Below are 23,586 nucleotides of genomic sequence, written 5' to 3'. Positions count from 1 at the left end.
ACGACATCATCTTTGCTGCCATCACTCCACAAGCTCCTGCTATGTCTGAGACAGGAGTTTTAGGCCTTATAATTACAAATAAAAACAAAACAAAACATATACGAACAAGCCAGCAAACTGGGCTATCAACAAATAAAATACAGTACCCATGACCTTCTCATTGTTCTTTATGTGACAGACTTGACGAAGTATACAGTGTGTGTAAATGCTCCTCACTGTATGTTACTCCACACGAGTCGGATGACTCAGAAAGTGGTGCATTTTTCTGGTTTATTTTTATTTAAGAACCAGCAGTTTCATTCTTGGCTAATAGTCAAACATGTTTTGCTTTTTATAGATAATGAGAATCTAAATTATTTCAGATACAAATAACCACAGTTACATACACTCTTTCTATCTCAACACTAAACATCAGCCATCTGGAGAAGGCCAGCACCCTGGGGTGTCACCGGAGGGTCCAATGTCTCCAGGACTCCGTCAGCCAGCCACAGAGCATCTCACTGGTCATACCTCCTGTGTCCAACGCAGACTGAGTTCGGCCTTTTTACAAAATGATCATAAGCTCTTGGCTAGCTTGGGCTACAGAGTGAGATGCTACCTCAGAAACTCACAATTCTGCTTTTTCAAGGTAAGGTGGTTCAGTGGGTAAATGCCCGCTGTGCAAGTGTGAGGACCTGAGTCTGGATCCCCAGAACCCACAGAAAAAAACAACCAGGTGTGGTGGTGTGTGCTTGTCATCCCAGCATGTGTACAAGTGCATATTCTGTCCCCTTCAAAAACAAAACAAACCCTTCCTTAATGGGAATTGCCAAAATTGTCTTCTTTATTACAAGTAGATACAAACCTTTTTAGCTTAGATGTTGTTAAATTTACCTAAAACTTGTTTTTATAATTTGATGCACTTTTACCTAATTAAAACCCTACCTCCCCACTGGGTGAGTTAACTGCGTAACATTCTGATAAAGGTTAAAAAATATGATCACTCTGTAAGATAACAAAAGACGCTCTTGGTACCTTGGCAGCCCGAGCCACATGATCCAGGACGGGGACCAGCTGGCGTCGTACTCATTCTCACTGAAAGCACCTGGCTGCTCCTCTGAGGTCTGGGCTGTCTCCTCCACAATCTGGACTTCCAGGGCTTTGAGGATGACGGCCGGAGATGCAGCACTGGCTTTCAGCATGGCCACAGCCTCGCTGTGACTTAGACTGGTCAGGTCGATGCCGTTAATATTCAGCAACACATCACCTGTGCCGTTGGGGAAGCCAGAAGAATGACTTGAGCTCTTGGTTGCCAACCGATCAACAGCAGGTCGTCTTCAAGAACTTAGACGGGATGAATGCTCTGGGATAATCCCTTTGTACACTGTAGAGATTAGTCACTGGAACCGGTTTCATAAACACTGATCGGCTGGTAGCCAGGCAGGAATTATAAGTGGGACAACCAAGCTAGGAGACTGATGGGAAGGAGGGTGGAGTCAGAGAGCCGCCAGGCACCCACCAAGCAAGCAGGGTATGTAAAAAATGAGGTAATAAGCAGTAAGTCATGTGGCAAAGCATAAAGAGAAATATGGGTCAATTTAAATGTAAGAGTAAGCTAGTAACAAGTCTGAGCTATTGGCTGAGCATTTGTAAATAATATTAAGTCTCTGTGTGGTAATTTGGAAATCGCTGCCAGGAAGGGAACTGGACGGTCAGGACAGGAAGACTTCGGATTATATATGACAGCCCAACATGGGGAAGGAATGTCCACATAAGACCTAAAAGAGCTTAAAAAAGGATTCTAAACACACAAAATCAGAGTCAAGCACTGCTTCGTGGTAATTGTCTTTTATCTGGTAGGTTCTGTTTGCTGGTGGTGGGTAGAGTCATGGCTCCTTTAAGAGATGGCTTCCTGGGTCAGTACTAGCAGCAAAAACAGAGTGGCAGCAGTTCCTGCTGCCAAACACTGAAACATTGTTTATGAGCAGCGGGTGGCACGTTACTTGGTGGTGGCATGGACCCAAAAACTTCCCAGAGTTGGGCCAGAAAACATGTCTCTCAGAGCTGGTGTTAAAAGTACCTCAGCCATGAAACTAGCCTTTCAGGGAACCAAGAGGGGCGGGGAGCCAGCCACCAGCATGCCATGATCTAAGTTACACAGCAGTTAAATTTTGCTCATGCAGACAGAAAAGGATTATAGACATGCAGTAAAGACAGATTCAGTGGAAGAAACCTCTAAATGGGTTACAGTGTGTTTAAAAATGTACAAAGGCTTGGGAGAGAAAAGAAAAAGGGAACTGACAGTCATAAAAAAGAAAAGCATAGTTTAAAAATCATAAAAAAGAAAAGCATAGTTTAAAAATAATAAAACAAAGTCCTTAAGGGAGTAAAGTAATATAAAATTTTAAAAAAGCCACATAAAGATGGAAAATACACAGAGAGTCTGGATCCTGTATGCTATTGTGTTGTCATTGAATTTTTTGGCTGCTTATGAAACTGCTAGATTAAAACTATATATATAGTTTTAATCATACACACATATAGTGTGTGTGTGTGTGTGTGTGTGTGTGTGTCCTGGAACTCACTTTGTAGACCAGGCTGGCCTGGAACTCACTAAGATCCACCTGCCTCTGCCTCCTGAGTGCTGGAATTAAAGGCATGTACCACCACTGCCCAGTCAACCTGTATGTTTTAAAATTATCTTGATTTCAAAATTTAAGTCAAAAGAGATGTTGCTTTAGGAGATGTTATGCTTTTGTTTCCAGGGGAAATGAGAGGCTATAGATTCATTCTGGGTTAAGGAAAATCAGGTTTGATTGAGGAAGATCCCCTGAAATCCTGGCTACAGACATTTAAAAAAAATCTATGGAAACTATAAACAGGTAACATATTTTGTCTGCTCAAACACATAACAAAAAATAATCTTTGGCTGACTTGTGTATAATGCACAGTCTATACTTGTATTAATACAGATATGTATGTGTATAATGCACAACCTATACTTGTATTAATACAGATATGTATGGTATCTTTACGTTTGTGTATTTTCAGAGCAAGGAAACCCGGATAACCCAGGTGATCCAAATCCAGAAGAAGGCTGCTGACTGAGATGATCCAGCCTCACAGACTACTCCAGTCAGGACTTGACCATTATCCTGAATTTTCTTAGTGTTCCCCATAGATTACCAGTGCCCCCAATCAGCAGGAAGTAGTTTAGATAGCTACATCTACATTTCAAAAAAAAAAAATGAATTATAGATGCTTATCTTTGTTTAGAGGTGTTGGTTACAAATTATTATTGGTTATATAAAAACAAAACAAGGTTGGGGATTTAGCTCAGTGGTAGAGTGCTTGCCTAGCAAGTGCAAGGCCCTGGGTTCGATCTTCAGCTCCACATACCAAAAAAAACAAAAACAAAAACAAAAGCAAAACAAAAAAAACCCCAAACAAACAAAAAAACAAAACCCCCTACTCATCAAAGTACTGAGATTCAAAGATCTCTTTCTAAAGGAAAATAGGGGGATAGAATATAGAAATGATTGGATAAAAGAGTAGATTATTGAATATACTTTAATCCAAAAAAAACCCCCAACTATTAACCTTAAATATTTTACACTGGTATAGATTTTGGTATATTGATACAAATTTAAAGTTAATTTTGTTATACTGTATGTATATTTCTAATCTTGTTTAGGGTATTATGTTTATTCAGCTCATTTAAAAATATAATACATAATTAAGAAATACAGATAAAAAACATATTTCATCTATAATAGCAAACCTATAGTCATATTAGGTTTTCAAGGTCATACAGAGATATATTTCAGATAGACAAGCAATCTTCAAACACTTCAAAGACTTACAGAATATGGCATTTAAAATGTTTTAAGAACTTTTCTCAACAGTGACATGTCTGCTCCTGGCAGCACCAATTACTTCAAAGAGGATGATGGGCATTGAAGAAACTCCACATGGAGTTTGTTTTCTTTATGGCAAAAGCTACCCATGTGGGCAAAGAAACTGCCCTTGCCTCACTTGCTGACAGTTACTGTCTAAACTGGGCCAGCAGGACACAAGAAAGACAACTGCCAAACTTTGCCAAGACAAGGTAGGACAGTCCTTCAGAATTCCCTGCTTCACAGGAAAGTCTGTCAGACATTCTAGGCCTGTAGGACAGAGTTGGATAACCCAGTGTTACAGAGGAACTTTGGGTGACTGTCAGGCAGCCTGAATTCTCTGTCATTAGGTAACATTTCATCCTTCTGAAGTCTTTGATGAAGTTGAAGACTAGATAGTTATAGTTATAATTTTCCTTAGTTGTGACAGAAGGCAAATTAAATACAAAACTTTAGATTTAGATAAAATAGATAATAAAATATTTCTCTAATTTTGCCATATACAAATAGACTAGATATTGTAACTGTAATTCTTACTTGATAACTGTTTTGTTGTATATAATTTTACTATGTTAAAGTTAAAACCTTTCTTTTTAATTAGACAAAAAGGGGGAAATGCTGCAGAATAATCCCTTTGTAACACTTGAAGATTTGTCACTGTGATTGGTTTAATAAACAAGCTGACTGGCTGATAGTTGAACAGAATAAGGTTTGCTGTTTTGAAAGCCAAATTGAGAATGCTGAGAAAGAGAAGGATGGAGTCTGGGTCGCCAGCAGATGCAGAGGGAGCAGGAGATGAATGTTCAATGCTAATAAAGGTATCACCATGTGGCAGAGGGTAAATAAGAAATATGGGTTAACTTAAGATGTAGGAGCTAGTTAATAATAAGTCTGAGCTATTGGCTGAGCATTTATAATTAATATAAGTCTCTGTGTGGTAATTTGGAAGTGGCTCTTGGAATGGGAAAACTCCGCCTTACAGATGAAGATGGGTTTTTACTTGTGATTTTCTGTACCAAGGGCAATTTTTCCAATTCACAGAGAACACTCCACAACAGTTCAAAACTCTAAAAGAATGCCAGACTACAGAGGGAAAAACTGTCTTGAAGCACCTTGTAAGGTCTGTGTCTGAATCATTAGCCCTCATAGTTGTGCACAGCGATGAGCATCGCTTCTTTCCACTGAGCTTCAGAGAACTCTGCAGTTCTTTCTGATCCCCAAACTATTTGATCCTTTGCTCTTAGAAATAACTTTAATAGATTCTATTTAATATTACAGTTTTATACATAGAAACAGCCCCTTGCTTGAGGGGGAACAACAACATGTTTGGAATGAAAAAGAGCTACAGAGATTATTAAAAAATAGAAGGGGTTAGAAAATTTCTGAAAATAGACATTTGTGCTGCAGTGGCTTCAGAAAATCTCCCCTTTATTTATCATCTATTTTCAGATTATTAAAGCAAAGGATTCTCATTATTGAAAATTTGGGAGAGGCCACTCCGCCCACCAGAACTCCAGATTGGTGCCTAGCCCAATCATCACCAGAGAGGCTTCCTCCAGCAGTTGATGGAAGCAGATGCAGAGACACACAGCTAGACAGTAGGTGGAGAGACCCCAAATTGGAGATCTTCATTGGGTCCCTTCTCTCAGAGCTTGGGGAACCCCATGGAAGATGGGGAGAAGTCAGAGGGGTTGAGGACACCATGAGAACATGGCATACAGAATCAACTAAACAGGGCTCACAGAGACTGACAGGGTTATCATGCAGCATATATGTTATGGTTGTTAGCTTCATGTTTTTTGTGGGTCTCTTTAACAGTGGGAGCAGGGTTGTTTCTAACTCTTTGCCTGTTTTTGGGACTTTTCCCCTCCTACTGGGTTGCTTTACCCAGCCTTGATATCAGGGTTTGTACCTAGTCTTATGGTATCTTGCTAACCATGTTCAGCTGATATCCCTGGGAGCGAAAAGAAGGGGGGGGGGCGTGAACTAGGATGAGTAGAGGGAAGGGTAACTGTGGTTCAGGGGTATTACATGAGAGAAGAATGAATAAATAAAAATAAAAAAGAAAGACCTCATTGTAGTGGGTAGCCATTCCAGCCTTGGCCTGGAAGTTCCAACACCCATTGAGGCTTCGGTAATGGTCACGCCTACAAGGCAGGCCTGAGGGAGGAAGCTGAAGACCCAGGATTGAGAGGAGAGGCTTCTAAGACATTTCCATTTGGAAGTTTGTCTTCTTGGCATAAAATGGCCTACTGGGCAAAGAACTGCCCTTGCCTCAACTGCTGACAGTACAAATGCTGTCCTTTCTGGACAAGCGGGACACAAGGAAAGCGACCACTATACTTTGCCAAGACAGGGTAAGATGGTCTTTCAGAATTCCTGCTTCTGAAAATGGTCTGTCAGATACTCTAGGCCTGTAGCCAATTTAAATGCACCAACAATGCTGAGAAACATTAGGTGACTGTCCAGGCTGCCAGTTGTCTCTGTCTACTCTTGCAAGACTCCCGAAAGTTGCTTGCGTCCTTCTCCCATTCCTCAGGTATTATTATATTCCTTCTCAGGTCTTTGATGAGGTTGAAGATTAGCAGTTATAGCTACAACTTAGTATATATACATACATAATATCTTAGATAGAATATATTAAATATTAGACTCAGGTTCTTTAGGGTAGGATACCTTTTGGAATGATCTTTGTAACATGCCACCTACCCACACTCTAGACTTCCCTGGATTTTAGTATGTGTTTTTTGCTTGATATTGTTTGCATTGATTGTAATTCCAACTTATCTGGGTCATTATCTCTCATTACTCCTGGACAATATTTAATAAACATTTCTTTGTATATAGTCTTGTATTAGGTTAGAACCTTCTTATTTAGACAAAAGGGGGAGATGTAGTGGGTAGCCATTCCAGCCTTGGCCTGGAAGTTCCAACACCCATTGAGGTTCGGTAATGGTCACGCCTACAAGGCGGGCCTGAGGGAGGATGCTGAAGACCCAGGATCGAGAGGAGAGGCTTCTCTTGGTTCCAGGACCCTGGACGCTAGAGGTAGACCGAGCAGAGTTCTCCAGAGAACACCGCCGGACTGCGCCATACCTTTCCCAGACCCTGCAACCTATCCCTTCATTTGTAAGTTACCCCACAAAATAAACCTCCCTTTTAACTATGTGGAGTGGCCTTAGTAATTTCACCAATACCTTATACATCATTATAAGTTACATATAGTCAAGGGAAAAGAGTTATTATTAAGTCTTTTCTCACAGGCTCAGCAAAAAGCTCTGAGATGAACTGCTTTACGTTTTTGATGGTACTCTGAGAGTTGGACTTCTTGGTTTTACTTTCATGAGTAGAAGGTACATAAACTCTCTGTTCTTCCTCTTTGTTGCACTTCCTATATGAATGATGTATTATGTATTTGTGTGCTTATTTTTACTGTATTGTGGAATGTCTTGCTCAGAGCCCACTGCAGGCTAGGGTGTTGACATCCCTGTAATGCTTCAATGTTGCTACAATCACTGGGTGGTGGCAGATGCCTCGGACCAGGAAGGGCATTCAGGGAGGCAAAGCACAGATCTGCGTGCAGAGCACAGTGAGAATGTATCAGTCACATTAGCTTGACTCTTGAGCCACTGTTTGTGAAGGATGTGGTTGTCATAAACAATCTTTCCGTATACTCCTTGAGGAAAGATGGGGTTTAGATTGTTATTTTGTGTAATTCAATTTGAGAGCATTACAAAAATAAACAAATGGCTATGGATTAAAAAATAAATAAAAAGGAAAACTGAGAAGTGCACACACACACAAAGCAAAAAATAAAACAAAACCAAGAAGGAACTGAAATGTCACCCAGTTCTACAATTGGACAAGGAACTTTTAAAAATAGTATCCTTATTGAAATATACTCTACGCTGTACTTGAACCCTCTTTTTAAAACACCCAGCTAGCAGGGCAATGATGGTGGATGCCTGTAGTCCCAGCACTCGGGAGGCAGAGGCAGGTGAATCTCTGTGGGTTTGAGGCCAGCCTGGTCTACAAAGGGAGTTCCAGGACAGCTAGGGCTGTTACACTGAGAAACCATCTCGAAAAACCAAAAACCAAAACAAACAAACAAACACACACCATGCCACCCAGCTCTGTGGTCTTATTATGTTGACTGAAGAACACCACCACAATGATTTTAGAACATTTTAGGACAGGTTGAGGGCCGTCTCTCTGATAACCAGTTATGTTGAGCAGTTTTGCATGTGACTGTCTTCTTGAGAGAAATGTCTGTTTTTGTCTTTAAATTAGGTAACTTACGGTTTTTTACTGAGTTGGAAAAGTTCTTTACAATTTCTTGATAAGCCATGTACCCACCCATACATAAATGTGTGACTTGTAAACGTTTTCTCCTACTCTGAGGGTTACCTAACAAACTGCTGCCTAATTACAGGTCACAGGACTGTTTTTTCATGGGAGCTTTCCCAAGTGCTAGCTTTTGGGAAGGGAGAAGGTGGGCTTTGTTCCTGGGAAAATAACATTTCAGCTTCAATTTTCTCCCCCCATGAAGTGCATCAGCAGTGACTGCTGGTCTTCCACAGCTACAGTGTCCAGGTGCGTGTTCTCCTCTGTGCACACTAACAGAGTTGTGGGGGACAAGGAGTTGACCTCTAAAATCAAGTCTGTCCTCTGCTACTCCTCTTGTCTTCTGCACGCTCGCATGGCATCTGCACAAGATCAGAAGACGACTTCCTGAAGCCCTGTCACCTTCGACCTCAAGGTCCAGGGATAGAGCTCAGGGCTTCAGGCTTGGGCAGTGGCTGCTCCTACCTCTCAGCATCACACGGGTCCCCGGACACTCTATCATAATCAATGTTGTATTTCAGTGAGAAGGCCCTTCAGCATCATCTGCTATAAGCTGGATCTTTTCCAGGATAAAAATAAGCCAATAGCCTGAGAAACTGCAGGGTCTCCAACCATCATCAGGGTTAATTTTCCTAACCTTACAGAAAAATATTTTGTTTTCTATACAAGGACACATTGAAAGGTTTTTAAAAGTCACGTTTAATCTGAAACACAGTAATTACTCCTTAAAGTATGACCTTAGTTCTGAGATGAACACGGCAGATCTTCCAAGACCCTGCCTTACCTCTCTTGATTCTGCCGTCTCGGGCGAGGCAGCCATGGGGTGGCACACTGGTCACGAAGATGGGCAGCTCACCACTCTTACTCCCTCTGCCACCAGCAACCGTCATCCCAAGGGACTCATGTGGCTCCTTCTGTACAGTGATATGCTTCTCCTGGCATGTGACACACTGAGTGAGGTCCTACAGGTAAAGAAGGAAAGCCGTGACATGCAGCCGAGGTAAAAACAGGCTAAAGCAAGTTTCAGTGGTGGTTATAAAGGGACTGTGTACTTTACTCCTTATGAGGACTGCAAAGCTCTGTTTCTGAGATAGCTGTCTGACTATGCAGTCCTGATTATCCTGGAACTCACAGAGATCTGGCTGCTTCTGCCTCCTGAGTGCTGGGATTAAAAGAGTGCATCACCACACCTGGCCAATAGATAGGGATTTTAATTCCATAACCACACATGCTGTCCATGTGCCTGTCAAAGCTTAGAGTCAGTCAGTGTTCATACAGCCAATCCTGTCACCGTAGGCAACATGCCTACCTGCTAACCATGGACTTAACCATGTTTTCGTGGTGCATTTTTAGCTGTAGACCAGTGATCACATTTAAACAAGCAAGTCGAGGAGAACGGACTGAGACGTAGCACTAAGCGTGGAGTATCCCTTTTTGTTAATAACTTGACAGAGGAAGCCTCCCTGACAAGAAACTACAGAGGCTGACTGGGAGGCCACTCTCAGGCTTCACACCCCAAACACCTGGGAGTTTCCAACAGAATGACAGCCTACATTTCAGGCTTGAAAAACAAACAAACAAAACTTTACAGAGCGTTATGGCCGGCATACAAAAAGCCTGTCCTTACATCTTCTCAGGCTGTAACAACGATCCTCAGAGGGTGACAGGAATTAAAAAAGCAGAGTGTCCTCACCTTGTGTGAGCTTGGCCGGCTATGAGCGGGTGGCTCTGCATGCTGCTGGCTGACGCTGTGTGCTCCTGCTTCACGGGTACCATTGCTAGGCTGGGACTTCCCCGGTCTGGCAATTGTCAAATTCACTCTCTCTCCACTGGCCTGGAGAAGACATTCATCACTGCCCATCATACATGATGTTTGTGCCTTAGAGATCTTAGTGGAACTCCTTCTCTTCTCCTCTGCCCTCCCCTCCCCTCCCCTCTCTCCTCTCTTCTCCTCACTGAGACAGGTTCTCATTAAGAAACACAGGCTAGAGGCTCCTGCCTCGGCCCCATAAATGCTGCAGGTATACAAAGCCCGAGGACACTGTAACTCCCTAGGTACCTCTGTCACAGCACCAGAGCCTCATCTGGGCAGTCACTACCTGGTGGCAGAAGAAGGTCACAGGCTAGTATTTTCCAAACTCTGACACTGAAACACACACACACACACACACACACTCACACGCGCACACACACGCGCGCACACACACTCACACGCGCACACACACGCACGCACACACACACACATGCGCGCGCGCACACACGCACACACACACACACACACACACACACACACACACACACACACGTACGCGCGGAGGATTGTGGTCCGCTGTGTTTCAAACATCAAGGCTCATACATTATTACACTTGAGGTCATGCTGTCCTCGCTCTTTAAAGCACATCTGACTTACCCGATGATTCTTCTCAGTCATCACCACAAACCTCCAACTTCACTGTTTCTCTTACAGAAATCACAGCCTGCTTTAAGGAACTGTGACAGGAAGTAGAAACCTTCACTGTGATTCAATTACTGATGGAAACAAATTCCTTTAGGGGCTGGAAAGTGGCTCAGAGGGTAAAGGCCTCCACAGTGGAAAAAGAGAGCTAGCTGCAGCAAACTGCCCTCTCATCTCCACACGCCATGGTGGCACACCCAAACATACACGCAACTTAGTGAAATAAAGAGATGGCTTCTTCACTTTTGGCTCTTTGATTGGAGAGGAAGTGAGAGACCACTCGAATACAATGCATTAATCATTCGCCACTTCAGCAGCATCACCAGGGGCCAACAGGTAAATGATGAGGTGACCATCAGAGTCCTGACATCTACGGCCTGACCGAGGGCTCTGATGACTACACCATGGTGTGGGAGTGTCAATGGCTGCTTGGGATTTTCTTACAATACACACTCACGGCCATTGCTGTTAACACTTGAGAGCCCCAATCAGAACTGCAACTTCCCTTGAAAAGGACTAAGACAAGCTTACTGGTTGAAGTAAATTCTTGCTCTCTGGAAAGATCAAAGCTGCAGAGCCTCCACTGTACAAACAGAAGTCCCAAAGCACACGGGGACACAGGTTTTAGGGAAACAACAACAACAACAAACCCAAACTAACACAGCTCTATTTGGGGGAGTTCTACACAGTAGTGTGGAGTTTGAAGACTTTATAGAACCATGTATGATTTTCCAAGAAACATGGATGGCCCAGAATTCCTACAAGCCAATGCAACAGACAGCCGTGTGACTGATGGTACAGGCTCGGTGTCAGGCGTTTACCTGAATGATCTGGGCAGCGAGCTCCGGGGTCCCGTGCTTCAGGTCGTGTCCATTGATGGCCAGTACCCGGTCATTGCTGTTGAGCCTGCCATCCTGCGCTGCCAGCCCCCCTTCCAGAAGGTCTAGAATAAAAACGCCTGGCTCATCTGTCCTGCGGACTAATTTAATCCCCAGCTGCTCTGCTGAGTCGCGTTTGTGAAGCATCACTTGGAAGACCTCGTCCCGAGGGGCACTGCCGTCTGCATGGCTGTTGGCTCGGCTGCCGAAGCGCCTCTCCCGCAGCACGGTGAGGTGCAGCGTGTTGCAGGGCTGGGAAAGCACAGCCCGGGCATAGTTATGGGACACATTGCTGATATCATAGTTGTTGACCTACAACAACAAACGAACAAACAAAACCCCTATGACCAACGCACGACAAAATTTTATTTTCCTAACTTGCAGAAATGTCTAGATGACATCTCCAAAGGAAATTAACATGGAGAAAATGCCAAAGGATCCCTTACCTACAAAGAAAACCACTCTAAAGACTTACAGCATAGAACTTAAAAATGACTAACAGCACAGTGTTGAGGAGTGGTTAGAAACACCAGAGTTGACATTAGAGGCTTTGGTTCTGGTTACTGACAACCTCAGGGGAACAGGGAACTCATCTGGCGCCTGCTCTCTGGCTCTGACTCTACTTCACAGGACCAGGGTGGGAGGGAGCAGGCTGCACCATGCCAGGGCAAGCCTGAACTTAGCACAGCTCTAGAGGATTGCAGGCTCAATTCTGCTGGATTTCAAAGCTGTGTTTCCTAATGAAACACATTTATGAGAGACAAAATAAATCGTTTTATTTCTTAAAAAGTTGCATATTCCAAGTGACTTTTAAAGTATGTAATTACAATTCCATCCTAATTATCAGTATATACATATAATACATATTTAATATGCTGAGTATAATTCAACATTCATGTACTCATTACAGTGTACAGCCTTGATACAATTACAATGACTGATCTTTGAATATGTAACATCACTTAGGAAAATAGTCCAGCTTCAATTATCTACCTAGGAGGTGAGCATAATTTTCCTACTTATCACAATTAGAGCTCTTAGAATCTATCCGAGCTAAAACCAATGTTCGATGAGCATCTCTAATGAGACAGCTCTGGGTTAGGAATGTGTGGTCACCTGGACTCCTCAAGGCTCCCAAACATTAAGCAAGGCCTTCCCCTTCTTACATATCTGACTCAGGTTGACAGTTCTATCCTTTTGAATTTGGGCTGCTTTCTTTCTTTGGCTTATTTTCTGGGTTTGATAGTTTTGAACAATACTACCTTGAATTTTTTTGGTTTGCTTCTATGGATACCTTTTAAAATTCAGTTATCAAACCTGCAGCCATACTACAAGTTTATATTCTCTCATGTTTTAACATTTATACAGGCTTTGACAGATAACTAACACTGGCCCGAGACCGGAATGCCAAGGAATCTTCCAGAAAAAATGGGCTGACAGGACTCATGGGTCCATCATTGTTCCAGCTGAGAATGGATTATTGCCATGTTCACATTTTCCATCTTCAGACAGTCACAAAGGACACAATGCCTGGCTGAAATACAGCTCTGCATTTCAGCAGTATGCAATCACGCAGCCTACTTTCTCTGTAAAGCAGGACGGGGAAGACTCAACTATGAAGAGACTCATTCCCCATGAATGCATGGTTACCAGTGAAAGTCAGAGAAAAGATTTCTTGATTTTCTAAGAGGAGCACAAATAATAAGCTATCATGCATTTTGACTATGGTTTTTTGTTGTTAACCAATACAATGTAAATCACTGATGTTTCTGATCAAACTAAAAATATTTTATTTTTAATGTTCTAAAAGCTATATCATTTTTTTTTTAAGCTGAGGACCCAGGGCCTTGCACTTGCTAGGCAAGCGCTCTACCACTGAGCTAAATCCCCAGCCCTCTATATCACTTTTAATACTATAGACATAATTTATAAAGAGTGGCATTTTTTCTTTAAAACTGCTCAGAAGGCTGCATGTGAATCTCTGAAGAGGTGCATAAAGCTGTGAGAGCATAGGTTCCCTTTGTAAAGAATATGTGCTGTGTGTGTCTTCCTATATGGACTTTTGTTTAATGTGGAAAAAATTTAGCCCTTCCTGTTGAGTGCGTGTTTACTAAGAGAAAAAGCACAGTGTGGTTCACTAGTCTGCAAATGAACCACCTTACTGCTTGGGGATTTTCAAACATGCCACACCACATTAAAAAAAAAAAGAAAGAAAGAAAGAAAAGAAAAAAGTATACACGTAAATTACTGCTAGGAAGGCCAGATGGGGAGAGAGAGAGAAAGTACCAGGGCTGCTGCCGTAGAGACTAAGGAGTCAGATGCCTGGGAGAGGTGGACCTGGGGAAGAGCCCCTCTAAGCACAGGGCATGAGCTAGGGACGGAGGTGTACAGGCAATGTGTCCTCACAGTGGTGCCAGCCTTGAGCAGCCAGCGCACCAACATAGACCGGCAGCAGAGATCCAGTGCACAGAAATGACGGGCCAGAAACTGACTTTCAGAAACAATTTGAAAGCTCAGTCTGTCTCAGCTATACAGTGGCCCTGGGAGGGTTTAGGGTGTGGGCTTAAAAAGAAAGGCACACATGGTCAAGCGGCTGGACACACCAACCCTTGCTGCCCTGCAGCATGGCCCTACATGCTTTGTTCTGATACAGGAGACATCAACGGGATGTCCCAGCCAAGTTCACTCCTCTGTCAGTCCACTAGGGTTAAACTTCATCAACCCCACACTATTTGTGGTGGTTCTGTGCACCAAGTGTGATGATAAAGCAAGGGAGCAGAGTGGGGAGAATGCCTGAAAGGTTTACAGGTGAGGGCAGGCTGAGGAGGGCCAGCTTCCCTGGGAAGGAAGGATGCTCTCTGAGGGCAGGACGGACTTTTACTTTGAAATCCGTCCCCAGCAGCTAGTAGGGTACCTGGAGCACCGCAGGAAAGGGACAGGCTGCAATGAAGCACCTGGTTCGACAGTGACCTTCCCAGGCAAGTGCAGGCTACAGCGGCATTACCCTCAAGTGAATAAGCTGGACTCCAGGAGGATCTCGGGAGACAGGCTGCTGGATGGAGAGCATGGCACTGAATTGGGAATGAAAAGGGCCTAGGCTAGAGAGGTAGTAGGGAGGAGGGAACAGGGAACAGGGAGGAGGGAGGCCTCTGGACCGAAGAGGGTCGAGAAAGACCCTTGTGCTTGAGCTCCAGGAAGGCGACTTTCCCCTTGTTTGTATTTTTCTCCTGGAAACTATCCTTTCTTTTTTTTCTTTTCAACTCACAGTGACTCAAAGGCCCAGAGCAGTCTTCCTACAGACCCTGGTTCTGTGACACAGGACACTTCCTGTCCCGACCCTTTCAGTAATGCTCTCTAATCAAAGAGAGTATCTGGTCCTGAGCTGGTACTTCCGGGGGACTGTTTCTTCCTGGAGGCAGCACTCAGGAAGGACAACACAGAGGAGTGACCGAAAACCCGCGGCTGGATGCTGGACGCTGGACGCTGGACGGGCATCGTGGAGTAAGAGATAGGAATTTCACCTAACATTCTGTGCTACAAACTTGTTTACCTCAGGTTGAGGTATAGCTCAGTGGCAGAGTGCTTGCCTAGCATTACACGGAATCCCCAGGATAATGAGAAAAAAATATCATCAGCACCTAGTGCTGTGTGGGTCTGTCTTTCACATTCCATCCATCAATAAATGCAAGGATCAGTCAGACATGCAGGGAGGAGATGGATAGAAAACTGGTATGAAATAAAACCAATGGGAAAGAGACATCTAGCCTGGTCAATGGTGTCGCTGGAACGGCCATCCATCAAGAGTCTAAGCCGGAAGTGTCAATGTCAAACAAACCCAGAGAGCTCTGCCCCAAGTGCCCAGCCACACACAGGACTAAAAATTCAAATAACACACAATCCCTGACCTGTTCTGCACACACAAAGAGCAAAGCTGCAATCTCAGCACTTAAGAGGCTCAGGCAAGCCTGGGTAACAGAGTTTGAGGCTAGCCTGGGCTACATAAAACAGCCTGACTCAAAAAACAAAGCATAACAAAATTAAACTAAAGATAGCTGAGTATGGTGGCGCACACCTTTAACCCCAGCACTCAGGAGGCAGAGACGGGTAAATCTCTATGAGTTCGAGGCCAGCCTGGTCTACTTATCAGGTTCTAGGCCAGTCAGAGCTACATCATCTCCATAAAACAAACAGACCCCAGCAAAGCTAACTTTTGTGTAACCTGGGTTCTACAACATCACAACTGTCTAAGTTGTAAAGCAAAAAGGCACAAGCTAACAGAGCTGTTACCTGGAGAATCTGGTCTCCAGCAAGGAGCCTTCCGTCTCTGGCGATGACCCCATCCCGGTAGACTTCCTGGATGACGATGTTGATCAGTGGTGTCTCATTGCCGCCCACAATGCTGATTCCTAACTGGATGTATGGGTTAGAGCGGAGGATCTCGATGGTGGTGATCTCCCCTTCTGGTAAACTGAGTGGCTGTTGTACAGCTGCCAAGTAAAACAAGAACAGCGTATGTTCAGATTCTCTCCGGCTCAACATGGGATCCTGTAGGTAAACAATGACTAACCAATAAAACACGGTTACAACTAGTCAAACTCTCTTCTTCCACAAACCATCAGTAACCATCGATAAATAATTCCTATGCACAAGGTCACCATGGAGCATACATTAACAGAAAGCCACTGTGCTCTCAGTGATGATGCCTGGGCCACGAAACAAGAACAGATCGTGCAAGGCCGCAGACAGAAAACTCTGGACTGGTGGGGAATCCCAGAGGAGCCGAGGAAGGCCACTGCTGTACTGAGCCTTGAGGGACGAAAAGCATCACTGCTGTGTCAAGAACTATATGAACAGGGAGGGTGACTTACGGTTTCTAAGAGTAATGAGGTCTAGGAGTAAAGGCCCACCGCCCAGGCTGTGTGTGTGCCGAGAGCAGGGCTGTGGAGCGGACTCAGAGGACACATTCCTGCTGCCCCAGCCGAGCTGTCTGGGCTGCCATCTTTCAAGGCTTAGCTTTTAAACCTGTTTTTTCAAATGTCCTCATGTGACAAACATTTCCCTAATTAACACTGTGTTTAGCTGCTCCTATTGCTTTTGTGGTTTTGCTGTGGATGCTACTGCGCAAGCACGTTTCTCATCACACACGAGAATATCAGATCCCAGAGGGGAGGGGGGAGGAGCGTCTTTCCCCAGGTTAAGATCTCCTCTCCTTCTAGACTGCAGCCAGCTAGGGCTGCTCGGGGCAGAGTGGATGGTGTGGTGTGCAAAGCAGCTGTTTCACCAGATGTCAGACGGGCCGCGGAGGAAAGGCAAGGGAGAGCAGAGAGCTGCACATACGGTCGGCTGCAGCGCTCTCCTCGAAGGCAGGGTTGTCCAGGCCAGGCTCCTCGGGCCACACAGGGAGAGGTGCAGGTGTCAAGTTCCGCTCAGCAGGCACAGTGCCCAAGCAGTCTGGGGAGGAGGTGCCAGGAGGACCCAGTCCGGTGGATCTGGTTTCACCTTCAATCTGTGTTGGAGTACTTTTCCTTCTCTCTAGATCAACTCTCCGGTACGAGGCTCCAGGACACCTAGAAACAGCAGCAAGTGGTTTTCAGATGGTTTGAAAAAGGAAAGTTGGGTGGGGACGAGGGTGTGGGCGGGTTTAATTAACAGTGTACACCTTAACAAAAGCATGGCAACTGTTCACTCGCCAAAAGAGCCCAGAGTACCCACAGTTCAGCTCCCAATCATTGAATAAACTAAGTTCTGACCACTCCATCTGACAGGCCAATTCAGGAAAGACATGAAGACAACTTCAGGGAAAACCGAATGCTTAGCTAGACATCAGTCACCTGGAAACATCCCAAGAGTCACGGCTGTCTGTATCGAGGACGAATGTGAAATCTGCATCAAACGGCGCTTTTTACAGGCCAGATGTCTTAGCCAGGGGTAGCAATCTGCAGGCTTCTACATGCAAATGTGCCACTGTGCCTCTCTACACTCGGTGGCCAAGCAGACACAGGAAGCTTTACAACATGCAGTAAGGCCCAGCCAATCCGCCTTTTGTTAAACACAGGAGACAAAATGTATTTCCCTAGTCTGTAAGATTAGAACCTCAAGACATGCTCTGCGAGCCGAGTAAGAACCGCTACCTGCTTTATCGAAGCAAACTGCGGGTTGAGGCTCATTTAAACTCAAAACCAATGAACTCTTCTTAAACAAAGTCTCTCCTGCTGGCCTTCTGGGAAGGGGCCAGAACACAAGCACACTCCTCTCAGTGTGGAGGAGGCTCTGGCTGGACAAAGCGACAGGTGGCATGCAGTGTGAAGGGTGGAAGACAGTGAGGAGCCAAGCCACCCAGACCACAGTGAAGGCCACAGGCTTACATTCAATGACAGTATTTAAAAATTCCAAATTTGCACCGTCACAAAGAACAGGGCAGGTTCAGTACATCTGCCCCAGAAATGATGTTGTTTCCTCACTTTAAACCCTATGATGGAGGGACACCGCAGAGGCTCCATTCTCTACTGCTGTGCAATACTCCAGGGACTGTTATCAAAAACACCCTGCAAATATTTTGGAAAATGCGATCAAGGAACACACGGCCTTTGCCAAAGATGCAGATTAATTAGAGACACAGTTGACAGCTACCTTGAAGTGGTATCAATACAGTGCTGTGACTGAAAAGATGGGTTCAAGTTTGAGTTCCATAAACCCAAGAACTAATGAATGGGATCACAGTGGATTCAGAAGCTTCTCCCCAGAGAGGAGACAGTGTGAGGAGGTGCCCACAAATGAGGGGAAAATCTTTATCAAGAACACATCAGCTAGGTATTTCATAATGAGAATACAAGAGTAACTGCAAAAATTAAACACCAAACTCTTAAATCATCAATGAACAAATGGGCCGATGAAAAGAATAAGTAGTTCCCACAAAACAAATACAAACGGCCATTCATTATTACTCAAAAAAGTGTGGAGCATCCTCATGGGCCACGGACAGAAATGACTCAGGCTGCTTCTCACCCGACTAAGAATGGCTCCCACCAAAAACAAGTGTCGACACCGGGAAGGGTGAGGAGAGACAGGGGCTTTTGATTTCTGCAGTCACAGTGGGGGTCAGGGGTGAGGTGCCTCAAACTAACAAACAAACTAACAAACAACAGAACAAGTGAAAAACCAAACCCAGGGACACCACTCTTCTCACACACCCAAAACACCGACATCAGCACACTGCAGGGCGCCTGCACATCCATGATTATTGCTGCATTAGTCACAGCTATGAAATCCATCAACAATAAATTAAGGAAATGGTATGTACACATAATGAAACCTTACTCGGCCATAAAAAATTGAGATCATGACATCTGCAGAAAAATAGATGGAACTAAGATCATAATTTGAAATAAGCCAGATGCAGAAAGACAAATACTGTTCATTTTCTCTCCTATGTAGAATCCTGTGTATATACAGGCCATGAGAGTAAAAAGAGGCCATGAGAGGGTAGCCAGAGCTCTTACGGGAGGGGAGGGAGGACATGGAATCCAATCTATGAGGCACAACAGCGTGACTGTTTGGCAGGTGGGGTGCAACAAGAGACAGGTAGGGAGCCGGGTAGGACAGTCCTGGAGGAACAGGAACAGGAACAAAACATATCAGACCATTATATTTTGTCTTATTACGTCTGCACATGTATGGAAATGTCCTGAGAAAACCATTACTCTGTATGATCACTTAAAACATTTTTTTAAAGCCAGGTATGATGATGGTACATGCCTTTAATCCCTGTACATAGGAGACAGAGGCAGGAAGATCTCTGAATTCAAGGCCAGATTTAATAATAGCCAGTTTTCAATGGCAGTGCATGCCTTTAATCCCAGTACTCAGGAGGGCAGCCTGGTCTACATGAACAGAGTTAGCTGACCTAAGAACCCTACAGGGTACACAACACCTATCTTATAGTTAATAAATACAGTAGAAATTAAAATTAAAATGGAAAAGCTAGCTTGCTAGACGGAAGAAGTAAGCATGCTCACATTCCTGATGGGGCAGCAAACCCTTAACAACAGGAAGCCACCCACAGAACAGGAAAAGCCTAAAATGTATCATCACATAAAAAACGGGAAAATGACTTCGTTCCGCCAGCATCGGGGAGGAAGTCTATAGATAGAACCTTTGGGAACACCCACACTTCAACAGGATGGGCCACAGCTCAGGAGACACCACAGAGTCACATACAGGAGGCAGAGCAAAGACAGCCAAGTCATCAAGGCAGAAAAGAGGGCCCACAGGGAAGTCAGCAAGAGCCAAGTGCTACGGAAAGACAAAGGATAAGACCCAGTGGCCTGGGGTGCGGCCTAGAGCAGAGCTTTGGTCTAGCATGGCTGAGGGCCAATCCCAGGGGCACAATCTTGCAAGACATAAGGACCAAAAAGTGTCAGTCTGACGATGTGGCAAGGTGTCGAGGTCCACAGAAGCGGGGGCAGCGGCTCCGAAGTGCTTTGCTGACACAAGACTTTCTGTCCTAGTTGGCTCTCTACTGCTGGGAGAAGAGGGTTTACTTCATCTTAGTCTACAGTCCATCACTGAGGGAAGGCAGGAACTGAAGCAGAACCTGCCCAGGGGTGGCACTGCCCACATTAATCCTTAATCAAGAAAATGCTACACAGACTTGCCCACAGGGCATTGTGCTGGAGGCTCCCTCTTCCCACTTGAATGAGGCTGGTAAAACACTAACCAGCCTAACAAATACATCCTATGAAAGAGAAACACTAGAGATTACAGTTATAAGTGAAAAACAAATTTAGGGCAGCTTGATCAAAACCTGGGTGTGTGAGAATGAGAGGCTGCTAATGGGTTTTAGGCTCCTTTCTAGTTGTTGGAATGTTCCAGAATCTAGATGACACACAGTACTGGGAATACACAAAGGACAGGCACTGAAGCATACACTTTAAAGAGGTGAATTCCACACATGAAATGCACAACAAAGCTGTTAAAGGCCCAAGGGGCGAGCAGCTCAGAGCAGGCTCAAACAGAGAAACTCACTCTTCACAGCACTGAAGCATGTGGAGGCTGTATTCCGTCAGTCCCTGGAAACAACCCCGATGAACACACGGCTCCTGCATCCTTACAACTGTTCTATTAATACACGGGACACCTGAAACTCAGCTAAGCCAACATCACAAGGCAACTGAACTGCAGAGACACAGTCAGATCAGATTTCAAAGGCTTTCAGCTTTTTCCTCAACAGCATTCTAAGTTATTGTGTGGAATTCTTTTGAAGTCCTATAAAAACAAATTGAATTTGTTCTATCAACAAGTGCTTCAAAACACCATTATGGAATACTAGGGTTAAACAGACCTACAGGATCATTAAAAATCAAAAAACCAAGATGGGGGTGGTGGCATGTGCTTGTAATCCCAGCATGTAAGAGGTGCAGGCAGGGGTATCAGGAGTCCAAGACCTTCTCTCAACACACACACACACACACACACACACACACACACACACACACACACACACACCCTAGATCATACAACAACAACAAAAACAAAAAGGAAGCTGGGTATGGCAATGCCTTCAATCCCAGCACTGAGGAAGAGGCAGGCAGATCTGAGTTCAAGACCAGGGCCTCCCTCTTTGGAGGGTCTCCAAAGAAACAAACAGAAAAGCCAAGCCAGTGCTGGGGTAAGGTAGCTTCAGTAAAGTGTTTGCCTTAAAAGCAGAAGATCTGCATTAGATCCCAGAACCCATATTAAAACAAAGTGGGTGTGGTAGCGCATGTTCATAATCCCAGTGCTGGGATTACCAAAACAGTCAGCCAGGCAGCTCCCTGGAGCTCACTGGCCAGTGAGAGACCCTGCCTCAAAAAATGAGCAAACAAAATAAAACAAAATTCAGATGAACAGTGCCTAAGAATACCATGTAAGGCTGTCCTCTGGCTCTACATGAACATATGCACACACACCTAAACAAAGAGACCCCTGAACCTCCAAGAGCGAGGTGTGGGAGAGGATCATCCCGGCAGAGTCAGGTGTGGGAGAGGGTCATCTCAGTGGAGTCAGGTGTGGGAGAGGTCACCCTAGCAGAGTCAGGTGTGGGAGAGGGTCATCCTGGTGGAGTCAGGTGTGGGAGAGGGTCATCCTGGTGGAGTCAGGTGTGGGAGAGGGTCATCCCAGCTATACAGAAGTCGAGGCAAGAGCATCATTTGAGTCCAGGAGTCTGAAGCTGGCTTGGGAAAACAAACAACAAAACCTCTTTGTATTGTTGGAGATGGAGCACTCAACAATAATGCAGACTCCAGCTGGCATTCGAAGGGGCAACCTAGTGCACGCAGGAAACTAGTATAAGGCAGTAAGTAAAACCAATCGGCTAGAAATGCGTGCAGCATTGAATTAGATCAGAAGATGCATGGTCTGTGTGCTATGGATATGTGTTGCTCTGACTGGTTGATAAATAAAGCTGCACTGCCCTATAGCAGGGCAGGATGGAGTCAGGCGGGAAAATCCAACATAGTGGGAGGAGAAAGGAGGAGGAGGAGAGACGCCAGCCACCACCAGGAGAAGCAAGGTGTAAAAGTACCGGTAAGCCACGGCCATATGGCAACTTACAGATGAATAGAAATGGGTTAAGTTATAGGAGCTAGCTAGCAAGAAGCCTGCGATAGGCCATACAGTTTGTAAGTAATATAAGCCTCTGTGTGTTTACTTGTCTGAGCAGCTGTGGGATGGGCGGGACACAGGAAAACTTCGGACTACAGGCTGGGACACACTTTTCCAAGCAGAGCTCTGAGCCAGTAGGTGGTAGGCAGTCAGTCAGCCCCAGGCTGCAGGATGAACCTCCCTTGGGCATCTCTAGGTGCAGGTCCTCCCCAACCCGATTAAAATGAAACCAAAGGGCTCATGTAGCAGCAAAGAGCCAAAACAAGGGTTTTCCTTTTCTACTGACTATTCATCTGCTCCATTATTCTGGCTCTCTGAAGAAATCACATGTAAAGTAACTTGTTCTCCGTTACAGGGACATCATTCCCTGCTACTACGTGCACAGGCGCATTAGGAGACACAGTGTGGCAGAAGACACTATGAATTATCAGCAGTATTAGTGGTGGTGGTGAGATGGTAAAGGGATGCTTGCTAAGGCCCATGCTATGCCAGGCCCTTAATGAGTCTGAAACAGTGTGAGTGGCTTAGAATCAAGGAAAATAATAAAGACAGACAACACAAACAAAAATCAATGTGACAGACAGCAAAAAAATGCACATCAAGGGTATCTGAAGCCTCCCCTCCATAAAAGCAATGAGAAGACTGGAGAAATCGTCAGAACCAACTACTTCTGAATTCTGGAAACCAGGCAAAAAAGGTGGTAGCGGTCTCAAAAGCATTTATTTAACATAGGTGGTTGGTGGGCTGGTGAGATGGCTTGGCCAGTAAAGTGATTGAGCTGTGCAAACCTGAAGATCTGAGTTTGGATCCCTAGAACCTACGTAAAAGCCAAGCACAGGAAGGGTGTGTGTGTCAACAGAAACATGCAAGGCCAGCTAGCCTGGTCTTCACTGTAGTGGACAAAGAGACAGATCCTGTCTGAATCAAGGTCAGAGGTAAGGCCCAACACCTGAGGTTACTAGCCGAGCTCCTCAGCGGCATGCCAGACTGGAAAGCTGTAGACCTTCAGCAGCAACCGAGAGCAAAGACCAGCAGGGCACAGCACCTTCAACAGCCCATGACAGAAGTGTCATTCATGGACTGTCTGGGGTCTTCTAGAACACTCCACTTGTTCGGCCGCCCAGCTGATCAGCTCAGCACTGACCCAGTAAAAACAGCCCAGTCACCACAGCAGCTTCTGTTAAAAGCTGAGCTGGTGGCAGCGGCGGCAGCTCACATCTTTAATCTCAGCACTAGAAGATAGAGGCAGGCAAATCTGAGTTCAAGGCCAGCCTGGTCTACAGAGTGAGTTCCAAGACAGCCAGGGCTACACAGAGAAACCCTGTCTTGAAAAACAAAACAAACCAACAACACCCCGCCCCCCAACCCCAAAACTTCTGTCTAGATTGCAATG

The 23,586-nt window shown here is 44.9% G+C and overlaps 1 protein-coding gene across 1 annotated transcript in view; it reads right to left on the bottom strand.

Moving 5' to 3' along the window:
- Positions 1-23,586, bottom strand: part of Lnx2 (ligand of numb-protein X 2) — a 70,828-nt gene that overhangs the window by 5,800 nt on the left and 41,442 nt on the right. The window contains exons 3-8 of the mRNA XM_036172633.1: positions 16,890-17,119; positions 15,840-16,039; positions 11,496-11,864; positions 9,913-10,053; positions 9,004-9,181; positions 1,015-1,246 (exon numbers count right to left, since the gene is read on the bottom strand). Of these exons, the coding sequence (XP_036028526.1) occupies positions 1,015-1,246; positions 9,004-9,181; positions 9,913-10,053; positions 11,496-11,864; positions 15,840-16,039; positions 16,890-17,119 (1,350 nt within the window). The remainder of the gene's footprint in view (positions 1-1,014; positions 1,247-9,003; positions 9,182-9,912; positions 10,054-11,495; positions 11,865-15,839; positions 16,040-16,889; positions 17,120-23,586) is intronic.

Source organism: Onychomys torridus, chromosome 22 (assembly GCF_903995425.1).
Source record: "Onychomys torridus chromosome 22, mOncTor1.1, whole genome shotgun sequence".
In the NCBI taxonomy this organism is placed as follows: domain Eukaryota; kingdom Metazoa; phylum Chordata; class Mammalia; order Rodentia; family Cricetidae; genus Onychomys; species Onychomys torridus.
Note: the sequence above shows the minus strand (reverse complement) of the source record. Positions and strands in the feature narration are given on the sequence as shown.